Consider the following 19,351-nt stretch of genomic DNA (forward strand, 5'->3'; position numbering starts at 1 on the left):
TGCCGAAATCCGATGAGAAATCGAGTAATTGCAGAATCGCGAAATTAACAAGAAATCTCGAAATCCGACGTGAAAACTAGAAATCAAGCGAAAAATCGAGAAATCCGACGAGAAATCGCGAATCTATAGAAAAATAGTTGTGATGTAAATGTTAGACGTTCTATTGGAATTAGAAAATCCTTTTTTAAATCCTAACAGAAGAAAAACTGGTATCTTCCCATTGTGCCGAATCCCATTCGACCGAATTCCCATTAGACCAAATTCCGCCAATGTTTTTGATGAAATTAGCCCAAAGGCAGGTTTTGTATTTTTCTAATCGACCGTCGCAATATTCACAATTGAGCGACCGCAAAAAAAAATAGTTTTTCTTTCTACTTTTGATTTTTTTATGGAAGCGTTTTAATATATTTGTAAGTCTGTTAGGTTAGGTTAGGTTAGATTAGGTTAGGTTAGATTAGGTTAGGTTAGGTTAGGTTAGGTTAGGTTAGATTAGGTTAGGTTAGGTAACACTGCAAGCTGTTCTGACTGATGCTGAAACGCATAAAAACTAATTCTAAACCCGGAGAAGTGCGGGTTTTTCAGTCGAATGGGACAATCCCATTAGACCGAATCCCAAATCCGCCAAAGTGCGGCTTTTTCGGTCGAATGGGATTGGGTTCGGTCGAATGGGATTCGGCGCAATGGAACAGATTCTATTTGAATCCATTAGCGTAAGGTGTTTAACTATATATTTTAGTTATGTTAAAATAATCAGCTAGTCTAATACCAAGACATCACCTTAGACCCAAGTCATCGAGCGACTTTAATTTAGGTGGTCTGGTTACAATTTCTTTTTTTTTTAAATTTCAGAGAATTCAGTTTATGCGACAATTCAGTGACAGACTACAAAGCCAGAGAGCTGAAGTCCATTTTAACGGACGCCATTGGCTCGTTTCTACGGATGGTCTTGCACCAAAATTACATCAACAGACTGAATCTATGCAATCAGGTAGCTACGCTGACATTTTAAACAATAACCAAACTTCTATAATATACCACCTATCTTAATAATGTTATTATGCTATTATGTTATTATGGATTAGCTTTTGATCGTCATTAAGTTTATGTTTATAAGTTTAAGTTTCATAGTTTAAATTTATAATTATCTTGTAGATTTAGTGACCCAACACTAATCGAAACTTAAGAGTCAATATATTTCCCCTTAGAATTAATAACACTATATACAGGGTGCTTCAAAAGTTAAGCAACAATTTTAAGGATATGTAGGTGGGTGAGTTAAGAAGTATGCCTGTTCTTTCCCCATTTTCCTACGATGAGTTAAAAGAGCGCCAGAGAGCTTCAAAGTGTGGCCTACTAGCCTCTAGAAGTAGGCTGTAACAAGCGCAAAACTAAGCAGCAGGGACTTAAAATACTGTTTAAGTTTACTTTTTGACGCTGGTTACCTCGATTTGTTTACAAAGTCCTTTTTCACCTGTCACACGAACCCAAACCTTAATGTTCCCGTTTCCCTGCTGCTTGGTTTTGCGCTTGTTGCAGCCTACTTCCAGGGGCTAGTAGGCCACACTTTGAAGCTCTCTGGCGCTCTTTTCACTCATCGTAGGAAAATGGGGAAAGAACAGGCATACTTCTTAACTCACCCCTACAACTCCTTCAAATTTTTGCTTAACCCCTTGAAACACCCTGTATACTATCGGACTTAAAGGAAATAGAACCTTAGGAACACAAACACTTCCAATATTGGCCGCGGCATTGTGTGGCTTTAGATATTTCGTGTGCTAGTTAGTGAATTCTTGCACAAATTCTTACGGGTCTTCCAGAAAGATTGCTTTGCAGGTTATATTCCCAACATTTCTAAAGCCAAAGGCAAGAGCGGCCAAAGCTGCAAACAATGGTGTTTCACACGAGGGGCAGGTCACTTCCATTTTGGGTGCGTCTAATAATCATAGTAAAATGATTAAATCAGGGTAATCAAGATTAAAAAATCTAATCAAGATTAGAAAATCTAATCACGATTTAAACGAGATTTAATCATTCTAATCATGATCTAATCTTTTTAATCAGGATTTAATCATTTAAACGAGATTTAATCATTCTAATCAGGATCTAATCTTTTTAATTAGATCTAATCTTTTTAATTAGATTTAATCATTTTAATTAGATTTAATCATTTTAATTAGGTTTAATCATATAATTAGATTTAATCATTTTAATTAGATTTAATCATTTTAATTAGATTTAATCATTTTAATTAGATTTAATCATTTTAATTAGATTTAATCATTTTAATTAGATTTAATCATTTTAATTAGATTTAATCATTTTAATTAGATTTAATCATTTTAATTAGATTTAATCATTTTAATTAGATTTAATCATTTTAATCACGATTTAATCAATATAATCGGTCGAATCGAGAATTTATCATTAAAATCAAAACTGAAGTACGATTTAATCATACTAATCACGATATAATTCTTTTAATCAGGATTTAATCATTTTAAACAGATTTAATCAATTTTAATCAGATTTAATAATTTAATCATGATTAAATTGAATTCAATCAAAATAATCACTATTAAATCGGATTTAATCTTTTGAGGGGTGCGTGGTTAATCAAGGAAGTGACCTGCCCCTCGGTTTCACACCAAATACCTGAGGTTATATTCCCTTTAAATAACAATCGTTATGGGTTAATAGCAAGCTTCGCTCGCTACGCTTCAATTATTTGAACTAAAGGTTACCGGTTTCTTTCAGGTGGGTCTAATAGGAATTAGCGTAATAGGCAGCAAATCTTCCAAAGACGATTTCTCTGACGTAAGATTAAAACAACGTTATCGTAAAAAACTATATAAATTAAACTTAAAAATTTTGTTCTTTGTTTTGTAGTTGGAAGTAAGATCTTGGAGGTGAGTCCTTAACAGCTCTAACGAGAAATTATATACTTATACACTTACAAGGAGACATCCCGAAGTGTAACCCACCGATTTTGTTCAAACTCGAGGGATTGGTAGACCTTCGTGTATAATGAAAAATCCTAAAGGGAATTTATTCAATGGGCAACCGTTTTGCCATGGCAACGAAAAATGTTTTTGACAACAACAAATGGAATTTTCCCATTGAAAATAACATGGGATTCTGACCGATTCCTAGGACCCCCCTGTGAAAATTTGAACAAATTTCAAAATTTCGAAAATGCCAAAAATATAAAAAATAGATAAAAATTGACCAAAAAAAACATCAAAATTGACCAACTTTTGATCAATTTAAGGTCAAAATCCCATGTTATTTTCAATGGGAAAATTTTATATTTTGTGTTGTCAAAAACATTTTTCGTTGCCATGGCAAAATGGTTGCCCATTGAATAAATTCCCATTAGGATTGTTCATGATACATGAAGGTCTACCAATCCCTCGAGTTTGAACAAAATCGGTGGGTTACACTTCGGGATGTCTCCTTGTTAGAATGATTAAAGAAGACTATGGTGGCCCTAATGATTTCCATAGAAATGGGCTTTGTTTAATGCTGAGATATTTATCTACAATATAGAACGATAAGCTCGGCGCATATTTATTTGACTTTAAAGGCTGGTTCACACGGGCAGTGTTTTCCTGGTTTTCGATATTTTCTCGTTTTACCACCTTTTCCCATTGTTCTGGTGCGCAGGAACACGACTGTACACACGGACATAATTTGCCGGATTTTACCGCCGCGAGCGCTGCCGGTAAACGAGAAAACGGAGGACCTTTTTTGAGGCGCGTTGGGCTCGATCAATCAGCTAGCGTTAGGCCGTCACGTGATAGACGCCAAAATTCGTAAGCCTACTTTTAAAGACTTTCAAAATCGCTCTTTATATCACGTGACAGCGTAACGCTCGCTGATTGGTCGAGCTCAATGTGCTTAAAAAAACCGGGAAAATAAAGTAGAAATATTTCTAGGGTTGTTAATTTTCCGGAAAAATAAAATGCGGAAAAATTTCCAGAAAATTTTCCGGAAAATTTTCCGAATTGCGGAAAATTTTCCGCAAATCGGAAAAATAAAAAATTAAAACATAAACTACTTTTCAAGGGTTTTTAATGTTTTAAACTTTCTATCGATTTAAAATGACTAATATCAGTAAACATACTACAAAACATTAATAGTGTTACATTGTTAATCAGATTAAACTAGTCTATAGGTTTAGTTTTACTTTTAGATTAGAAAAAATGTGGTGAAAATGCCGCTTTATTTAAATTTGCAAACAATATATTAGACAAATCATGGAATGAAAACGTTTTTAATATTTTTCGGAAAAATACGGAAAAGTTTCCGGAAAAAAGGCCTCGGTAATTTTACGGAAAATTTTCCGAGCGGGAAATTTTCCGACTTACAACACTAGATATTTCAACATTTTTTTCTCCGTTTTCTCGTTTACCGGCAGCGCTGGCGGCGGTAAAATCCGGCAAATTTGGTCGGTGTGTACAGTAGTTTTTCCGTACGCCAGAACAACGGGTAATGGCGGCAGTGTTGCCATAGTGCGGGAAATTTCCCTTTTTGCGGGAATTTTCGTTGTTAAATTATCAGGGAGGGAAAAAGGGAATTTTTGTCGAAATACTCATATTTTGCGGGAATTTTGAGGGGACAAGATCCCACCGTGTATCAATTATCTGCTAACCCTTCTGCCATCGTAACTGCATTACGTATTTGTACCCTCTAGATGATTCTGATTACCTCTGAAAGGAGGCATAGCGGATGATATGTTTTTTTAAATATTTATATAATTTCATTAAAAATATTAAATATTTGGTCGCTCCCGAAATATTGTGCCTGTTTTCCGAGGAGTTTTCACGAATGCAAGGGGGTTGTGGTTATTGAGGGAATTTTTGACCCAAAAAAGGGAAATTTTTACGTTCTGAGAGGGAAATCTTACTTTCAAAACTTGGAATCACTGAATGGCGGTAAAGTGAAAATCAGGAAAACACTGCCAGTGTAAACCAGCCTTAAGTCAATACATTTTGAAAATACGAGTGACGTCTTACAATCCACGTAGTTAAGGATGACAAAATTAGCGAATAAGTAGATTAGTTCACAATGAAAAGGGATAAAAAAGCTAAACCCTAAACAAATTTGAAGAAATTGAAAAACTTACTAATAGCTCGTACCAATAGGTCTTCGAGCAAACATAAAGACGCGAAACTCGGACCAAATAGATCTTCGAGTTAAAAACTAAATAAAGTTAAATAAAATAGACAAATTCCAACGGTAGACCGATTTCGTCCTATTTGGGACTCATCAGTACCGTGCGGGAAATCTATGACGAATTTTGAAATTACGTTTTAGCGCGCGACACTACAGGTACGTGTCTTGGGCACACAGCCTTCTTTGTGTGCTTTTTTGGCCATAACAGGTATTTTCACGTGCAAAATGAAATTTAAAAGCCGTCAATTACACTAAAAAGAGAAACTAAGCCTAAATATTAAAAATTTCAAAACGAGTTGCGTAGCAACGGAAAGTCGAATAGGGGGAGAGTGGTGGAGAATAGTAGTTAAGCCCCACCCTTTTGTCCAGGACGGTGACAACGGAGCCTTAGACACTCAAAGAGTATAATTTCCTACTTATACGTGCGAGCGTCAATACTCTCTTTAGCTATTAATTAGGTGTGTTGTAAATGTGGCAATACGAATAAAAGGGCCCGATAAAAATCTTCGAAGCTTCGTATTGATTTTGCTTGTTTTCGGCGGGGTTTCCTCAGGAAAGAAAAACCTTCCGTCTTTGACGACATCGCTTTCGAAATGTACCTTGACAAAGAAGTTCGACTATTGATTAGGAAATTGGAAGATAAGAAAGTGGGAGCCATCGCTGGTGAGTGTACAATGCCTAGTCCTCGACGCGTGACGCTCGCAAACACATCGAGGTCATTTTCCTTCTAAAAATACCCATCTCAACAAACACTTGTTTACTTAACAGACGAGAACTTTGACGTGGCCACTAAAGTAAAGGATAGCATGGTTCAGTTGCAATTGGTACGAGCGAGAATGCGTTGAGGTTACTGAGAACGTACCAATCTTCCTTTAAGGCACGCTAGCGTGGCTAACTACCCCGAATGTCGAACTATAACATTACCCTTTCTACCGCCTAGGGTTAGAATGGGTGGTAATCAGTTAAGCTAATCCGGGTTTTGTCTTTGAATCTATCAGGGTTGCCACAAAATTGCCGATTAAAATTCCCTGACTATTCCCTGACCACTTTAAGAGATTTTCCCTGACTTTTTAAGGCCAAAATGTTTTATGTTATTTTACTTTTATCAGGAGTTAATTAATTTAAACGGAATTGTATTTCAGTAAAAAGGTTATTGCAATGTTGAAAATATTATCCAAACTTTCAAGGTAATAAATGGTAATTATAGAATTTGTCATAGATCTAGAGTAAATATACCTTCCAAAAGTGCCCAGATAAAATTGAATTCCCTGACTTTTCCCTGAATTTTTACAAATTCTTAAAATTCCCTGACCTTTCCCTGACTTTTAAGGCCCATTTTTAAATTCCCTGACTTTTCCCTAATTTCCCTGTTTTCCCTGACTTTTAAGGCCCATTTTTAAATTCCCTGACTTTTCCCTAATTTCCCTGTTTTCCCTGAGGTGTGGCAACCGTGTCTATCAACAAACGTCATGATAACGAAGCCCTTCCCATCCTAATGCAGTTTGATATTCATGATAGAAATTAATAAATTCATGCTACTTTCAAACGGAAACTCTTCTCTTTCCCCAAAGTGCCATTTAGTATCAGTCGTAAGAATGTATTCATTTAAAAATCTATTTAATTTCGTGGAACTTTATTTCAAGCTGAAGTTAAGGGTTTTTTCTAATTCATAATAATTATAAAAATTGTTTTATAATTGTGTTAAGAAAACTAATCACCGGCAGTTGGCGTTAGGGTTACCATTCGATTTGGGATTTTTAGCCTGGACATAAGTAACATAATAACAATAAGTATGACACTTCCTATTGTTTTAATGCTAATTTTCTAGCCAAACCTTTTTTCGGCACTGATACTCTCTTCAAGCTGTGACTTGCACTCGCGACTTTTTGATAAAAATGTAAGCCTAATATCGGAGAGCACGTTCTGGAGTCGCGAGGGACTTTGGCTTTGTTTTGAAACCCGCGTGATAAAAAAACATGAGCTCGTGGCGCCGAGAAAAATGTTTTTAATTTTTATCATTTTAGCCTAATATTCCGCCTATCTATCGGAAACCAGATATTTCAGCTTAGCGGAAGTCTCGCATATTTTAGACACTAGAGGGCTCTGTGCTGAGAAAACATTTTGATTACGCAATAGCTATGAAAGTCAGTTTGGTTGTAAATCTCGTTAATTATGGCCTAGAGCATGGATAGTAGATTTTAGAGGATCGGTAAAAAGCCTGGTTTTTAGCCCCCGTAAACCAATCACACTAAGGGAGTCGGCCAAGGTTATTTGAAAAAACAAGTATCGCTAAGAGTGGACGATACTGTTCGAAAAAAGAAAAAAGATAAACACGAAGTACATTTTTACGCCAAAAGGGATTTTTTCAAGTTTTTATAGATTAAATATGATATACTAAATATCAGTTGATAGTTTTTATTGAATTAAAAAACCAAAATTAAATAAACTAAAATATAAAGCGCAAAAAATGACGTAACAATATCAACCGCGTTAGATTGCCATTTTGAAATTTTAAGATCACGTGGTATAAATGACCTTGCAAGACTCCCTCGGAGTCTCTCGAGCTGATTGATACGCGGGGAGAAATAAAATGCACTGTGGAAGGGTATCGAAAACCTGTCCCCTTAATTTACTGTCCATGCCTAGAGTATATTGTACTTCTTGCTTTTGTAAACGAGTCAACTTGTACATTCTCAGTAACCTAAATAGGTTCTTCGTAGGTGCGTATTGTACGTACATAGTAGACGGTACTGTTGATCGATTTGACATTGATTGGTAACTATTTATGGTGTTACAGGTTGGCGAGCGATTGGGTAAGCTGGAGATTGAGAAGCAACTGGCGGTGGACGCCGAGAACTACGACAAAGCCCGCTTGAAAAAGGAGCAAATGGATAAACTGAGAGTCAAGTCTTATAAATCGTTAAACGTCATCGAGCTACTTGGAATTCAGAAGGTGCTTATTAGATTACATTAACATACGTCAAAAAAGTGCCAGACCTACCGATGCGCCTTTTGAAATATCTACTGAGAATTAACTACTCTCACCATCGACCAGCGTTGCCAGGTCCCGAAACTGAAATTATAGTATCGAAGCACAAAAACTATTGAGTTTTCTAGAAAATTATATTACGGCCAACTTTGATTACTCGCTATAGCGTGGTAGCACTTGATTATAGTTGGCCGTGACTCACATATTTACTGTGTCACCGACAGTGACTTCCAAGTTCCACGGCCTATTTCGTTCCTACAATACTCTTGATTAGTCGGCCGTATTTGCAGAGTTATTATATGTATTTGTACCCCGCCGTTCCGCATTAGCACTACGGCGGCCTATGAGACTAAACAGGACGGGACAGAAAGTGCGCTAGCGAAACAACGTTCGGCCAGTGAGACAGCCTAAGAAAGTACAAACCAAACACTCCAAGGAGTGTAATATTTCCATTCTTGGCCAACTAGGAGCAGAGATGGGCAAAAACCCAATTTTCCGAGCTCACGCTCTTTAATATTGAGCTAGATGGCAGCGCTCGCGCTCTTCTCTTCTTTTTTTCCCCGAGAGTGGAGCTCGCACTCGCACTCTTCTCTTTTTTGCTGGAGAGGGGAATTCGCACTCGCGCTCTTCTCTTTTTTGCAGGAGAGTGCAGCTCGCACTCGCGCTCTTCTCTTTTTTGCAGGAGAGTGCAGCTCGCACTCGTGCTCTTCTCTTTTTTGCAGGAGAGTGCAGCTCGCACTCGTGCTCTTCTCTTTTTTGCAGGAGAGTGCAGCTCGCACTCGCGCTCTTCTCTTTTTTGCTGGAGAGGGGAATTCACACTCGCGCTCTTCTCTTTTTGGCAGGAGAGTGCAGCTCGCACTCGTGCTCTTCTCTTTTTTGCAGGAGAGTGCAGCTCGCACTCGCGCTCTTCTCTTTTTTGCTGGAGAGGGGAATTCGCACTCGCGCTCTTCTCTTTTTGGCAGGAGAGTGCAGCTCGCACTCGTGCTCTTCTCTTTTTTGCTGGAGAGGGGAACTCGCACTCGCGCTCTTCTCTTTTTTGCAGGAGAGTGCAGCTCGCACTCGCGCTCTTCTCTTTTTTGCAGGAGAGTGCAGCTCGCACTCGCGCTCTTCTCTTTTTTGCAGGAGAGTGCAGCTCGCACTCGTGCTCTTCTCTTTTTTGCAGGAGAGTGCAGCTCGCACTCGTGCTCTTCTCTTTTTTGCAGGAGAGTGCAGCTCGCACTCGCGCTCTTCTCTTTTTTGCTGGAGAGGGGAATTCACACTCGCGCTCTTCTCTTTTTTGCAGGAGAGTGCAGCTCGCACTCGTGCTCTTCTCTTTTTTGCAGGAGAGTGCAGCTCGCACTCGTGCTCTTCTCTTTTTTGCAGGAGAGTGCAGCTCGCACTCGTGCTCTTCTCTTTTTTGCAGGAGAGTGCAGCTCGCACTCGCGCTCTTCTCTTTTTTGCTGGAGAGGGGAATTCACACTCGCGCTCTTCTCTTTTTTGCAGGAGAGTGCAGCTCGCACTCGTGCTCTTCTCTTTTTTGCAGGAGAGTGCAGCTCGCACTCGCGCTCTTCTCTTTTTTGCTGGAGAGGGGAATTCACACTCGCGCTCTTCTCTTTTTTGCAGGAGAGTGCAGCTCGCACTCGTGCTCTTCTCTTTTTTGCAGGAGAGTGCAGCTCGCACTCGTGCTCTTCTCTTTTTTGCTGGAGAGGGGAACTCGCACTCGCGCTCTTCTCTTTTTTGCAGGAGAGTGCAGCTCGCACTCGCGCTCTTCTCTTTTTTGCAGGAGAGTGCAGCTCGCACTCGCGCTCTTCTCTTTTTTGCAGGAGAGTGCAGCTCGCACTCGCGCTCTTCTCTTTTTTGCTGGAGAGGGGAATTCGCACTCGCGCTCTTCTCTTTTTGGCAGGAGAGTGCAGCTCGCACTCGTGCTCTTCTCTTTTTTGCTGGAGAGGGGAACTCGCACTCGCGCTCTTCTCTTTTTTGCAGGAGAGTGCAGCTCGCACTCGCGCTCTTCTCTTTTTTGCAGGAGAGTGCAGCTTGCACTCGCGCTCTTCTCTTTTTGCAGGAGAGTGCAGCTCGCACTTGCGCTCTTCTCTTTTTTGCAGGAGAGTGCAGCTCGCACTCGCGCTCTTCTCTTTTTTGCAGGAGAGTGCAGCTCGCACTCGCGCTTTCTCTTTTTTTGCAGGAGAGTGCAGCTCGCACTCGCGCTCTTCTCTTTTTTGTTGGAGAGTGCAGCTCGCACTCGCGCTCTTCTCTTTTTTGCAGGAGAGTGCAGCTCGCACTCGCGCTCTTCTCTTTTTTGCAGGAGAGTGCAGCTCGCACTCGCGCTCTTCTCTTTTTTGCAGGAGAGTGCAGCTCGCACTCGCGCTCTTCTCTTTTTTGCAGGAGAGTGCAGCTCGCACTCGCGCTCTTCTCTTTTTGCAGGAGAGTGCAGCTCGCACTCGCGCTCTTCTCTTTTTGCAGGAGAGTGCAGCTCGCACTCGCGCTCTTCTCTTTTTTGCAGGAGAGTGCAGCTCGCACTCGCGCTCTTCTCTTTTTTGCAGGAGAGTGCAGCTCGCACTCGCGCTCTTCTCTTTTTTGCAGGAGAGTGCAGCTCGCACTCGCGCTCTTCTCTTTTTTGCAGGAGAGTGCAGCTCGCACTCGCGCTCTTCTCTTTTTTGCAGGAGAGTGCAGCTCGCACTCGCGCTCTTCTCTTTTTTTGCAGGAGAGTGCAGCTCGCACTCGCGCTCTTCTCTTTTTTTCAGGAGAGTGCAGCTCGCACTCGCGCTCTTCTCTTTTTTTCAGGAGAGTGCAGCTCGCACTCGCGCTCTTCTCTTTTTTTCAGGAGAGTGCAGCTCGCACTCGCGCTCTTCTCTTTTTTTGCAGGAGAGTGCAGCTCGCACTCGCGCTCTTCTCTTTTTTTCAGGAGAGTGCAGCTCGCACTCGCGCTCTTCTCTTTTTTTCAGGAGAGTGCAGCTCGCACTCGCGCTCTTCTCTTTTTTTCAGGAGAGTGCAGCTCGCACTCGCGCTCTTCTCTTTTTTTGCAGGAGAGTGCAGCTCGCACTCGCGCTCTTCTCTTTTTTTCAGGAGAGTGCAGCTCGCACTCGCGCTCTTCTCTTTTTTTCAGGAGAGTGCAGCTCGCACTCGCGCTCTTCTCTTTTTTTGCAGGAGAGTGCAGCTCGCACTCGCGCTCTTCTCTTTTTTTCAGGAGAGTGCAGCTCGCACTCGCGCTCTTCTCTTTTTTTCAGGAGAGTGCAGCTCGCACTCGCGCTCTTCTCTTTTTTTCAGGAGAGTGCAGCTCGCACTCGCGCTCTTCTCTTTTTTTGCAGGAGAGTGCAGCTCGCACTCGCGCTCTTCTCTTTTTTTCAGGAGAGTGCAGCTCGCACTCGCGCTCTTCTCTTTTTTTCAGGAGAGTGCAGCTCGCACTCGCGCTCTTCTCTTTTTTGCTGGAGAGGGGAACTCGCACTCGCGCTCTTCTCTTTTTTGCTGGAGAGGGGAACTCGCACTCGCGCTCTTCTCTTTTTTGCTGGAGAGGGGAACTCGCACTCGCGCTCTTCTCTTTTTTGCTGGAGAGGGGAACTCGCACTCGCGCTCTTCTCTTTTTTGCAGGAGAGTGCAGCTGACGCTCAAAAATAGCTCTCGCACTCTTTGGAGCTTAGAGCGCGCCCACCTCTGACTAGGAGTAATATAACCGACTGGAAACGGCGTTCTTAAGTTAACAGTAGGGAACTTAAATTAATTATAATTAAAATTATAGTACAGCAAATCGTAAGGTAATATTATCGAAATGTACTATAATTAAAGAACGGTTGGCAACGCTGCCATCGACTCCAAAGTCAACTAGATGGCTATGTATTGGAGGCATTCTGTTTGGTCTGTGGGCTAATTTGTTAAGGCGCTATTTTATCTCATCTTTAGTGGCGCGTAGATATACGTTCTAAAACGCCACAATTGGTAGCGCTGGAGTAGCGAAAATTTTAAATTTTGATGACGTATTCTTTACCCCCTCTCCTACACTCTGTTTTTACTTCGAAACGAGCTCTCAATGGAAAAAAAATGTGATCTGGCACACTTACGTCGTTTTTGGTAATATCCATAAATGTGTCATTTAGTGGATATCATTATTGACTGCTATGTTTAGAGTCAGGGTGAAAAATCCTCAGTGACGTAAAATTGAGGTCATACCCGCAAATAAAAGTGGCTTTAGCGAGAAAATACGCGACTAATTAAAGGCCTAATGAAGTGTGTAGTCTTTCTAGAAATAACTCTCATTAACACGCAAAAGATAGCAAACTGACATGATTCTGTACAGTTATGACGTTACTCTTAAGAGGTGGAACAAACTCATTGTTGATTGATATTTCAGGAATTTTCGCCCAAAGTGGAATCTCCCATCACAGGTATACGAGAACACGAACATAAGTTACTACTAGGGACACTATACAATATCTCAACTCGTAGAACACTCAAAGCCGAAGAGACTGTCAACGCCACCACCGAAGAAGGCGTCCCCGTTGGTATCTCTACCGGTTAAGTCACCCACACCACCAGTTTTCAGAAAATCCACCCAAGACGCAAAAACGTCGTATCAGAATTACGACGAAATGGTGATCCCCGCCTTACGAAAGTTGGTTTCGATAAAGTTCAGGAGAGTTCAGACTCTACAGCTTTGAAAGGCCAATTAGTTTTTCCAGCAAGTTTGCCCAGCTAATTTAGAATGAAATAAGCAGTGTTAACAGCTCAATAGTTTTTGGAGGGACCAGCACAGGTTTGATTACGAGTTTTGGGTGTAAATGTTTTTAGATATCCAACTATTTGAAATTCAACCAAGGAAAATGAATTTTTGAGTGACTTCACTGATGCACGAACTTCGAAACCTTTTGACACTTCGTCTGCTTAGAATTTAATATCGCAATTAACAAAATGACAGGCTAAACCTAATTTCTAAATTTCACACAAAGAATAGTACAGAAAAAAGCGGATGGTAATAAAAACATGAATAATCCTATTGAGGACCAAAAACGTGATGGAAAGATGTGAACAGCTTAGGGTCACCAATAGGCGAAACTATAAAGTAAATTTGGTCTTAGCCAGCTTGTTAAAATGGGAAAACAAAATCACGTGACTACGATTTTACAGCCAACTTCGATTCGGTAACTCGTGTCCATAGTAGGCCGTGCGACGGTAAATCAAAAAATTATCCCTTCCAGATATTGCAGACAGCTATTTAACTTCCACTTTTCTATTAAAAATTATTTTTAATTATAATAATTAGATAATTTAGATGAATCGATCAAAATTTAAACCGCCATTAGCAAAATAAAATGAATAAAAGTTCGTATTTCTTAGGACAGATGGCACCGCAGTTCTCCACAAAGTCACGTGACTACCATCTTGTCAGCTCCCCTGGACTTTATAGTTTCGCCTATTTGGGTGGTGAATCGGACGTTAAAAACTAATTGGAACCTATAAAATTGCATAGTCTGAACGTAACCTAAAATGGTGATTCTGACGCGACAAAATTTTTGAAACGTTGATTGTCGTACTACTGTTGCAGCAAAAAAATTACGACGTCTCCGCCAAGTTTGGCACCCGTGCCGATTCCTCTTCCGACAACGAGACAAAATGTCAAACGCTCAACTTCAACGAACCACGTTCCTTCAGCTCAGACGTCGACGGCGTTACCCATGCCGCCCAAGGAATCGCCTCCGACTGCTGGTGGAAAGAAAATGACTCTGCCGAATATACCTTCCATACCCGAATTATCCAAAAAAGTCTACGGTCTTCCATTGGTACCTCAAATGTCTTTCACCTTAGACCAACAAATAAGGGACGGTACACTCAATAAGGAGCAATTTTAGCTTATAGAAACGCCTGATACCAGCGCTGTGGTGGAAACGTTTGGAAAATTATCGACTCCAACGTGATTAAGGTAGTAGATATATTTCAAACATTGACCATCAGAAAACGCGAGCGATGCTTTGCCATTTGGAAACGCGGGTTTAACACTGAGTGTACCGTTGGTATTTGTTGGTAATTCTTTCGCATATAAGGCGTATCGATCTAACCCGACTTTGGAAACCAATTTGCAGATTGAAAAGCTACAAGCCAAAAGTTTTGCTCAACGCGAATTGGGTCTAAGAGGACTTCTCCAGTTTCTGAAACAGTACAAGGAAAAGCAAGCCAAACACGACCCCAGTGAAGTGCTAAAAGCCACCGAACCCATCATGCAAAGACTATTGTACGATAAAGTACATTCGGTGAGTACCACTGGTTCAAGGTTCATAAAAAAATGGTTACATTGCTAAAAGCTTGGCTCGAGGGGACGCGTCGGCTTCCGGGTTTTGGGGGAACACCTTTGTGGTGGGATGGAACGCTCTCTTGACGTCATAAGCTACCGAGAGTTAAAAAGTTGAGTATGAAACGAGCTAGTGACGTCGCAAATTACCGAAAGAGAAGGGGATAATAGGATACCCCCTTCACTAGCTACGAGTAAAGGGGGGGGGGGGGATACAACTCGACATCTAATGACGTGGAATGCACCTGCGCAGCTCGAGTTTTTCTTCTCTTTATTCTAGTAAACAACCGGTGCGCCACGGGGAATGAGCCGCCCTGCGAATAAAATAAAAATGACGCAAAAATAAAATTAATATTTTACGCGACTTTCCAAAGGTATTCGCAATGACAACCGAAATAGTGGACTATATGTTTTCCAAATTTCTTCTCGTCAATAGGTAAATGAACAAACTTTTTATACAAGTATATATGCAAGAATGTATTTATTTATACTTGGGTAGAATGACTATTTGGAGACGATTTTCTTCGATCTACTTGATGGTCTGCCAGTATGCACCTCTCCTTTTAAATCAAGCAGATGCAACCTATATTTCATTGATTCCCTAAAACTGGAATTTTCCCTTCCATTTGAAAAACTAGACCATAGTGTCCGCGGTACGTTTCCACGTAGGAGCAACAAACACAATGAGAACGCAACTAGCATTTAAACTCGCTAACGCAGTGTTGTGTACAAATTTCATTGGACGAACCTTTACCCTGAACGTTTTACGAGTGGGGGGAAGACAATTTAGCTATTTTCCCCTTCCGACGGCAGCAGGCACCAATGAGGCACTAAAGCATCTCTAACCAATGAAAAATGCACGACTTTTGACGGGTTGCGTTCTCCTTGTGTGGGGTGCTGTGTTTGTTGCTCCTAGATTCCACATAGTAATTATCCCTAATACTAAATAGTTACATTCTTGGTAATGGACTTAACTTGTTAAGGTTAAGTTAATCCAACTTATCTAAAAAAGGGTGACAAGAGAGGAGCTGGTTGAATCGGCTCACAAGGCCATTGAATGGGTACTATTGAGAGTCGGAGATTCGGTACGTATAATTCGTAGTCACTTTTGTACAACCAGTATCAGTTTAGAGGGAGGTCAGTGCACTCTCTGCTCTTTTGTGCAGCTCGTTTGTCAGATTCATATTCGGAAAGATCTTACTGTGCTGTTTTGCGCCATCTATACTGCTCATCCAAACTACATTTAACAAAATATATAAAACAAATTATTTTATGGTACCAATGTAATGATATTGCCATCATTTCTAATAATATCCTTATGTTTTAACATAAGTTATGTAATACATGAACATTTTAAGATTCAATAGATGGCGTATCGTAGTATACTATATAGTCTTTATCCAGTCTACCATAATGTATGCGTTGAAACCGCATTAATTCTACTAACGGTCGTTAGATGGCATGAAGTACGGGAATATTATCCCATCCTACCACCAAGAGCAGACTACGCCCGTGTGCTGATCTCTCCTTAAAAAGATCCTAGAATAACGTTGTCCTTTAACATAGAATCCGAGAATAAAGCAAACTGCTATAAGCTGCTTGATTATCACGAGTTCAAACCGAATCATTCAAGTACGTTTAGAAGAATAATAACTTCATACCTTGGACAAATAAACAACTGCACCCTAATCTTGATACGGTAGTTGATTCTTTTCAAGCAGCGTCGATTTTAGCGCCCCGGTGTCCGATATTGGAAATAAATCCCCCGAATATTAAACGAATTTAGACTTTATATCTTTAACGCGTTATCCTAATGAATTAAACGCGATTCTCTCGGTAGGAGCGCTTGGCGAACTATGTAATTTGAAGAATTGGAGTTTTTAATTACATTAAGGGTTCATCAATTTATTTGTCCATTGTTGAAACGTGTATAGATTCTAAGACAGGGTGAATTTACAGGATACGAATTTGATACCGATGATATTACTGAGACCATTTGACGCTCACGTAAACGCGAACGAAAGCGAAGGGCGATGCGTGCTGGTTGAGAAGTTACTTCACCGGTTTCACGTTCGAAGCACGCCGTACGTCCATTAAAACATATATCGGAGATAATTAGTGTAACGGAAAAACCGCTCTCGTTTGCAGATGGTTATCTACAAGCAGCATCATGACATTCGCCTTGAGAGCTTTGGAACACAACGCGTCCCCCGTTAGAGAAGCCGCCGAAAGGGTCATCCTGACCTTGTACATACAAGTTGGCGACTCGATACTTCCCTTAATACCCGAACACGGAGGGAGACCACCCTACGTCCACCTGCTCAAGGAACTCGAAAGACTCGATGATCAAGTAAAAATGTTCGCGAAATAGAGAGCTGCATTTGATGCAGAAACGTTGCCATTCCCACCCTTTCCCGTAGAAACAATATTTATCCTCATCCCATTTTCGACAAATATTTGACCATTTTCATTCCATTTGATATAGTTTCCTCATTCCATTTGATATTGTTTCCTCATTTCATTTGATATAGTTTCCTCATTCTATTTGATATAGATTTCTCATTCCATTTGATATAGTTTCCTAGTTACATTTGATATAGTTTCATCGTTCCATTTGATATAGTTTTTCATTCCATTTGATATAGTTTCATCATACCATTTGATATAGTTTCCTCATTCCTTTTGATAGTTTCCTCATTTCATTTGATATTGTTTCCTCATTTCATTTGATATAGATTCATCATTCCATTTGATATTGTATCCTCATTCCATTTGATATAGTTTCATCATTCCATTTGATATAGTTTCCTCATTCCATTTGATATAGTTTCCTCATTCCATTTGATATAGTTTCCTCGTTACATTTGATATAGTTTCATCGTTCCATTTGATATAGTTTCCTCATTCCATTTGATATAGTCTCCTCATTACATTTGATATAGTTTCATCGTTACATTTGACATAGTATCCTCATTCCATTTGATATAGTTTCATCGTTCCATTTGATATAGTTTCATCGTTCCATTTGATATAGTTTCGTCATTCCATTTGATATAGTTTAATCGTTACATTTGATATAGTTTCATCATTCCATTTGATATTGTTTCCTCATTCCATTTGATATTGTTAATTCACATACCATTTGATATTGTTAATTCACATACCATTTGATATAGTTTTCTCCTTCTATTTGATATAGTTTTCTCCTTCTATTTGATATAGATTTTTCTTTCTATTTGATATAGTTTTCTCATTCTATTTAATAAAGTTTCTTTATCTCTGCCCATTTCCGAAATTCCAGTCCCGATTAAAAATATTGCGACCAAATTTAAAATCCATTCCCGACCCTTCCGGAAATTCCCATTCCCGATTCAAGGTATTGCGACTAGATAAAATATCCATTCTCAACCATTCCCTTGCCTTTTCCATCTATTTCCTTACCGAGAATAAGGTATATACTACTCCATTCCACGATTGCCCTGGTAAATGGTTAAAAAACGTTATCATGCCGCTCTCTACCAAGAAAACAAAATAACATTTTTCTTGAACTCTCAAATATATCTCACTGAACACTAGGGAAAGTCACGATCTCGACTAGCGACTGCTGGACCGTCGTCGAAGGTGGAAAGTTTCAATTATGAAACCGACGAACTTGACAAGTAGGCTACCTTAAATTTAAAGGCCCTTTAAACCTCATTTACACCTAAAAAGCTTATCGTAATGATTATGAAGCTCAAACATACGTCACGAGTTACGATTGAACTTGGCGCTGAATGTAACTTCCGGGTAACGAAGGTGAGTAATCTTCTACAACAAAATTTTTTTAATGACCATGAAAATTGACGCTTAGTTCGGCAAATTATTGAATTGGAATGTAAAACTGACTTTTAGAAACGCTCGCTTCGTTACTGGAAGATACGTATTTAGAAATTTGAGATCATAAACGTTCTTTAATTGACATTAACTAATGGAAATATCTTTATCCAATGCCCAAATTCGGATTTATGCATTGTTATTGGATCGAATATAAGCTATCAAAATTTCAATCAAAGTCGACTGCCCAATTTTGAATATAATTTTTGAGTGAAATTTGATCCATCATTTTCGTTAAACCTTACCTGGTAGGTCGTTCTACCTAGGAGCAACAAACACAAGGAGAATGCAGCTAGCCTTTAAACACGCTAACACAGTGTTGTGTACAAACAGGGTTACCAGATAAAAATTTCATGACCCACCCAAAAAATATATACAAACCACCCAATTTCCCGCCCAAATAAAATAATTTTTCTAAAACAAGCCCAATTTCCGTCAAAAAAAATAAGGAAAAAATACTATTTTTAAAAGCACTTTTATTGAGGTTAAAGATTTACTCATCGGAAATGGCGCTATTGATGGAGTACAACAACTCAGCGGGAGGTACAAACTGAGATGATTTTAAGTTTAAACGTAACAAACCAAATTTTATGTACAGTATGCTTCGAAGCATATCTGGCCGCATTTTATTTCTTAAATTAGTTTTAGTTAAACTAACATGGGAAAAGACTCGCTCCACATGAGCATTAGATAGTGGTAAACATAAGAGCTTAATTGCTCCGTTAGCGATATCTTTCAGTAAAAAATCTTGGAAAGCGAGGACTTCTTTCCAAAATTCGTTGGCTTTGGTCTTGTTTTTCCAAACAAGAGCGTTTATAGTTCTTATTTGAACTTCAGCGTAAAGGTTCGTCCAATGAAATTTGTACAGTACAAATTTCATTGGACGAACCTTTACGCTGAACGTTTTACGAAAAGGGGGAAGATAATTTCCGAATTTTCCCCGTCCGACGGCAGCAGGTGCTAAAGCGTCTAACCAATGAAAATTGTACACAAGAAAATGCCCGACTTTTGACGGGTTGCGTGATCCTTGTGTGGGGTGTTGTGTTTGTTGCTCCTATAGG

At 39.8% G+C, this 19,351-nt stretch overlaps 1 protein-coding gene across 1 annotated transcript in view; it reads left to right on the forward strand.

Annotated features, from left to right (window-relative positions):
* LOC149924961 (centrosomal protein of 104 kDa) overlaps positions 1-19,351 on the forward strand; it is a 31,176-nt gene that overhangs the window by 8,048 nt on the left and 3,777 nt on the right. Inside the window, exons 3-18 of the mRNA XM_090161680.1 lie at positions 850-988; positions 2,755-2,814; positions 2,887-2,906; positions 5,729-5,838; positions 5,944-5,999; positions 7,973-8,128; positions 12,486-12,519; positions 12,581-12,746; positions 13,677-13,911; positions 14,212-14,379; positions 14,792-14,853; positions 15,430-15,502; positions 15,984-16,049; positions 16,377-16,501; positions 16,566-16,767; positions 17,994-18,076. Of these exons, the coding sequence (XP_090017806.1) occupies positions 850-988; positions 2,755-2,814; positions 2,887-2,906; positions 5,729-5,838; positions 5,944-5,999; positions 7,973-8,128; positions 12,486-12,519; positions 12,581-12,746; positions 13,677-13,911; positions 14,212-14,379; positions 14,792-14,853; positions 15,430-15,502; positions 15,984-16,049; positions 16,377-16,501; positions 16,566-16,767; positions 17,994-18,076 (1,755 nt within the window). The remainder of the gene's footprint in view (positions 1-849; positions 989-2,754; positions 2,815-2,886; positions 2,907-5,728; positions 5,839-5,943; positions 6,000-7,972; positions 8,129-12,485; positions 12,520-12,580; positions 12,747-13,676; positions 13,912-14,211; positions 14,380-14,791; positions 14,854-15,429; positions 15,503-15,983; positions 16,050-16,376; positions 16,502-16,565; positions 16,768-17,993; positions 18,077-19,351) is intronic.

This window comes from Leiobunum rupestre, chromosome 10 (genome assembly GCF_980474605.1).
Source record: "Leiobunum rupestre chromosome 10, qqLeiRupe1.1.hap1, whole genome shotgun sequence".
Taxonomy (NCBI): Eukaryota; Metazoa; Arthropoda; class Arachnida; order Opiliones; family Sclerosomatidae; genus Leiobunum; species Leiobunum rupestre.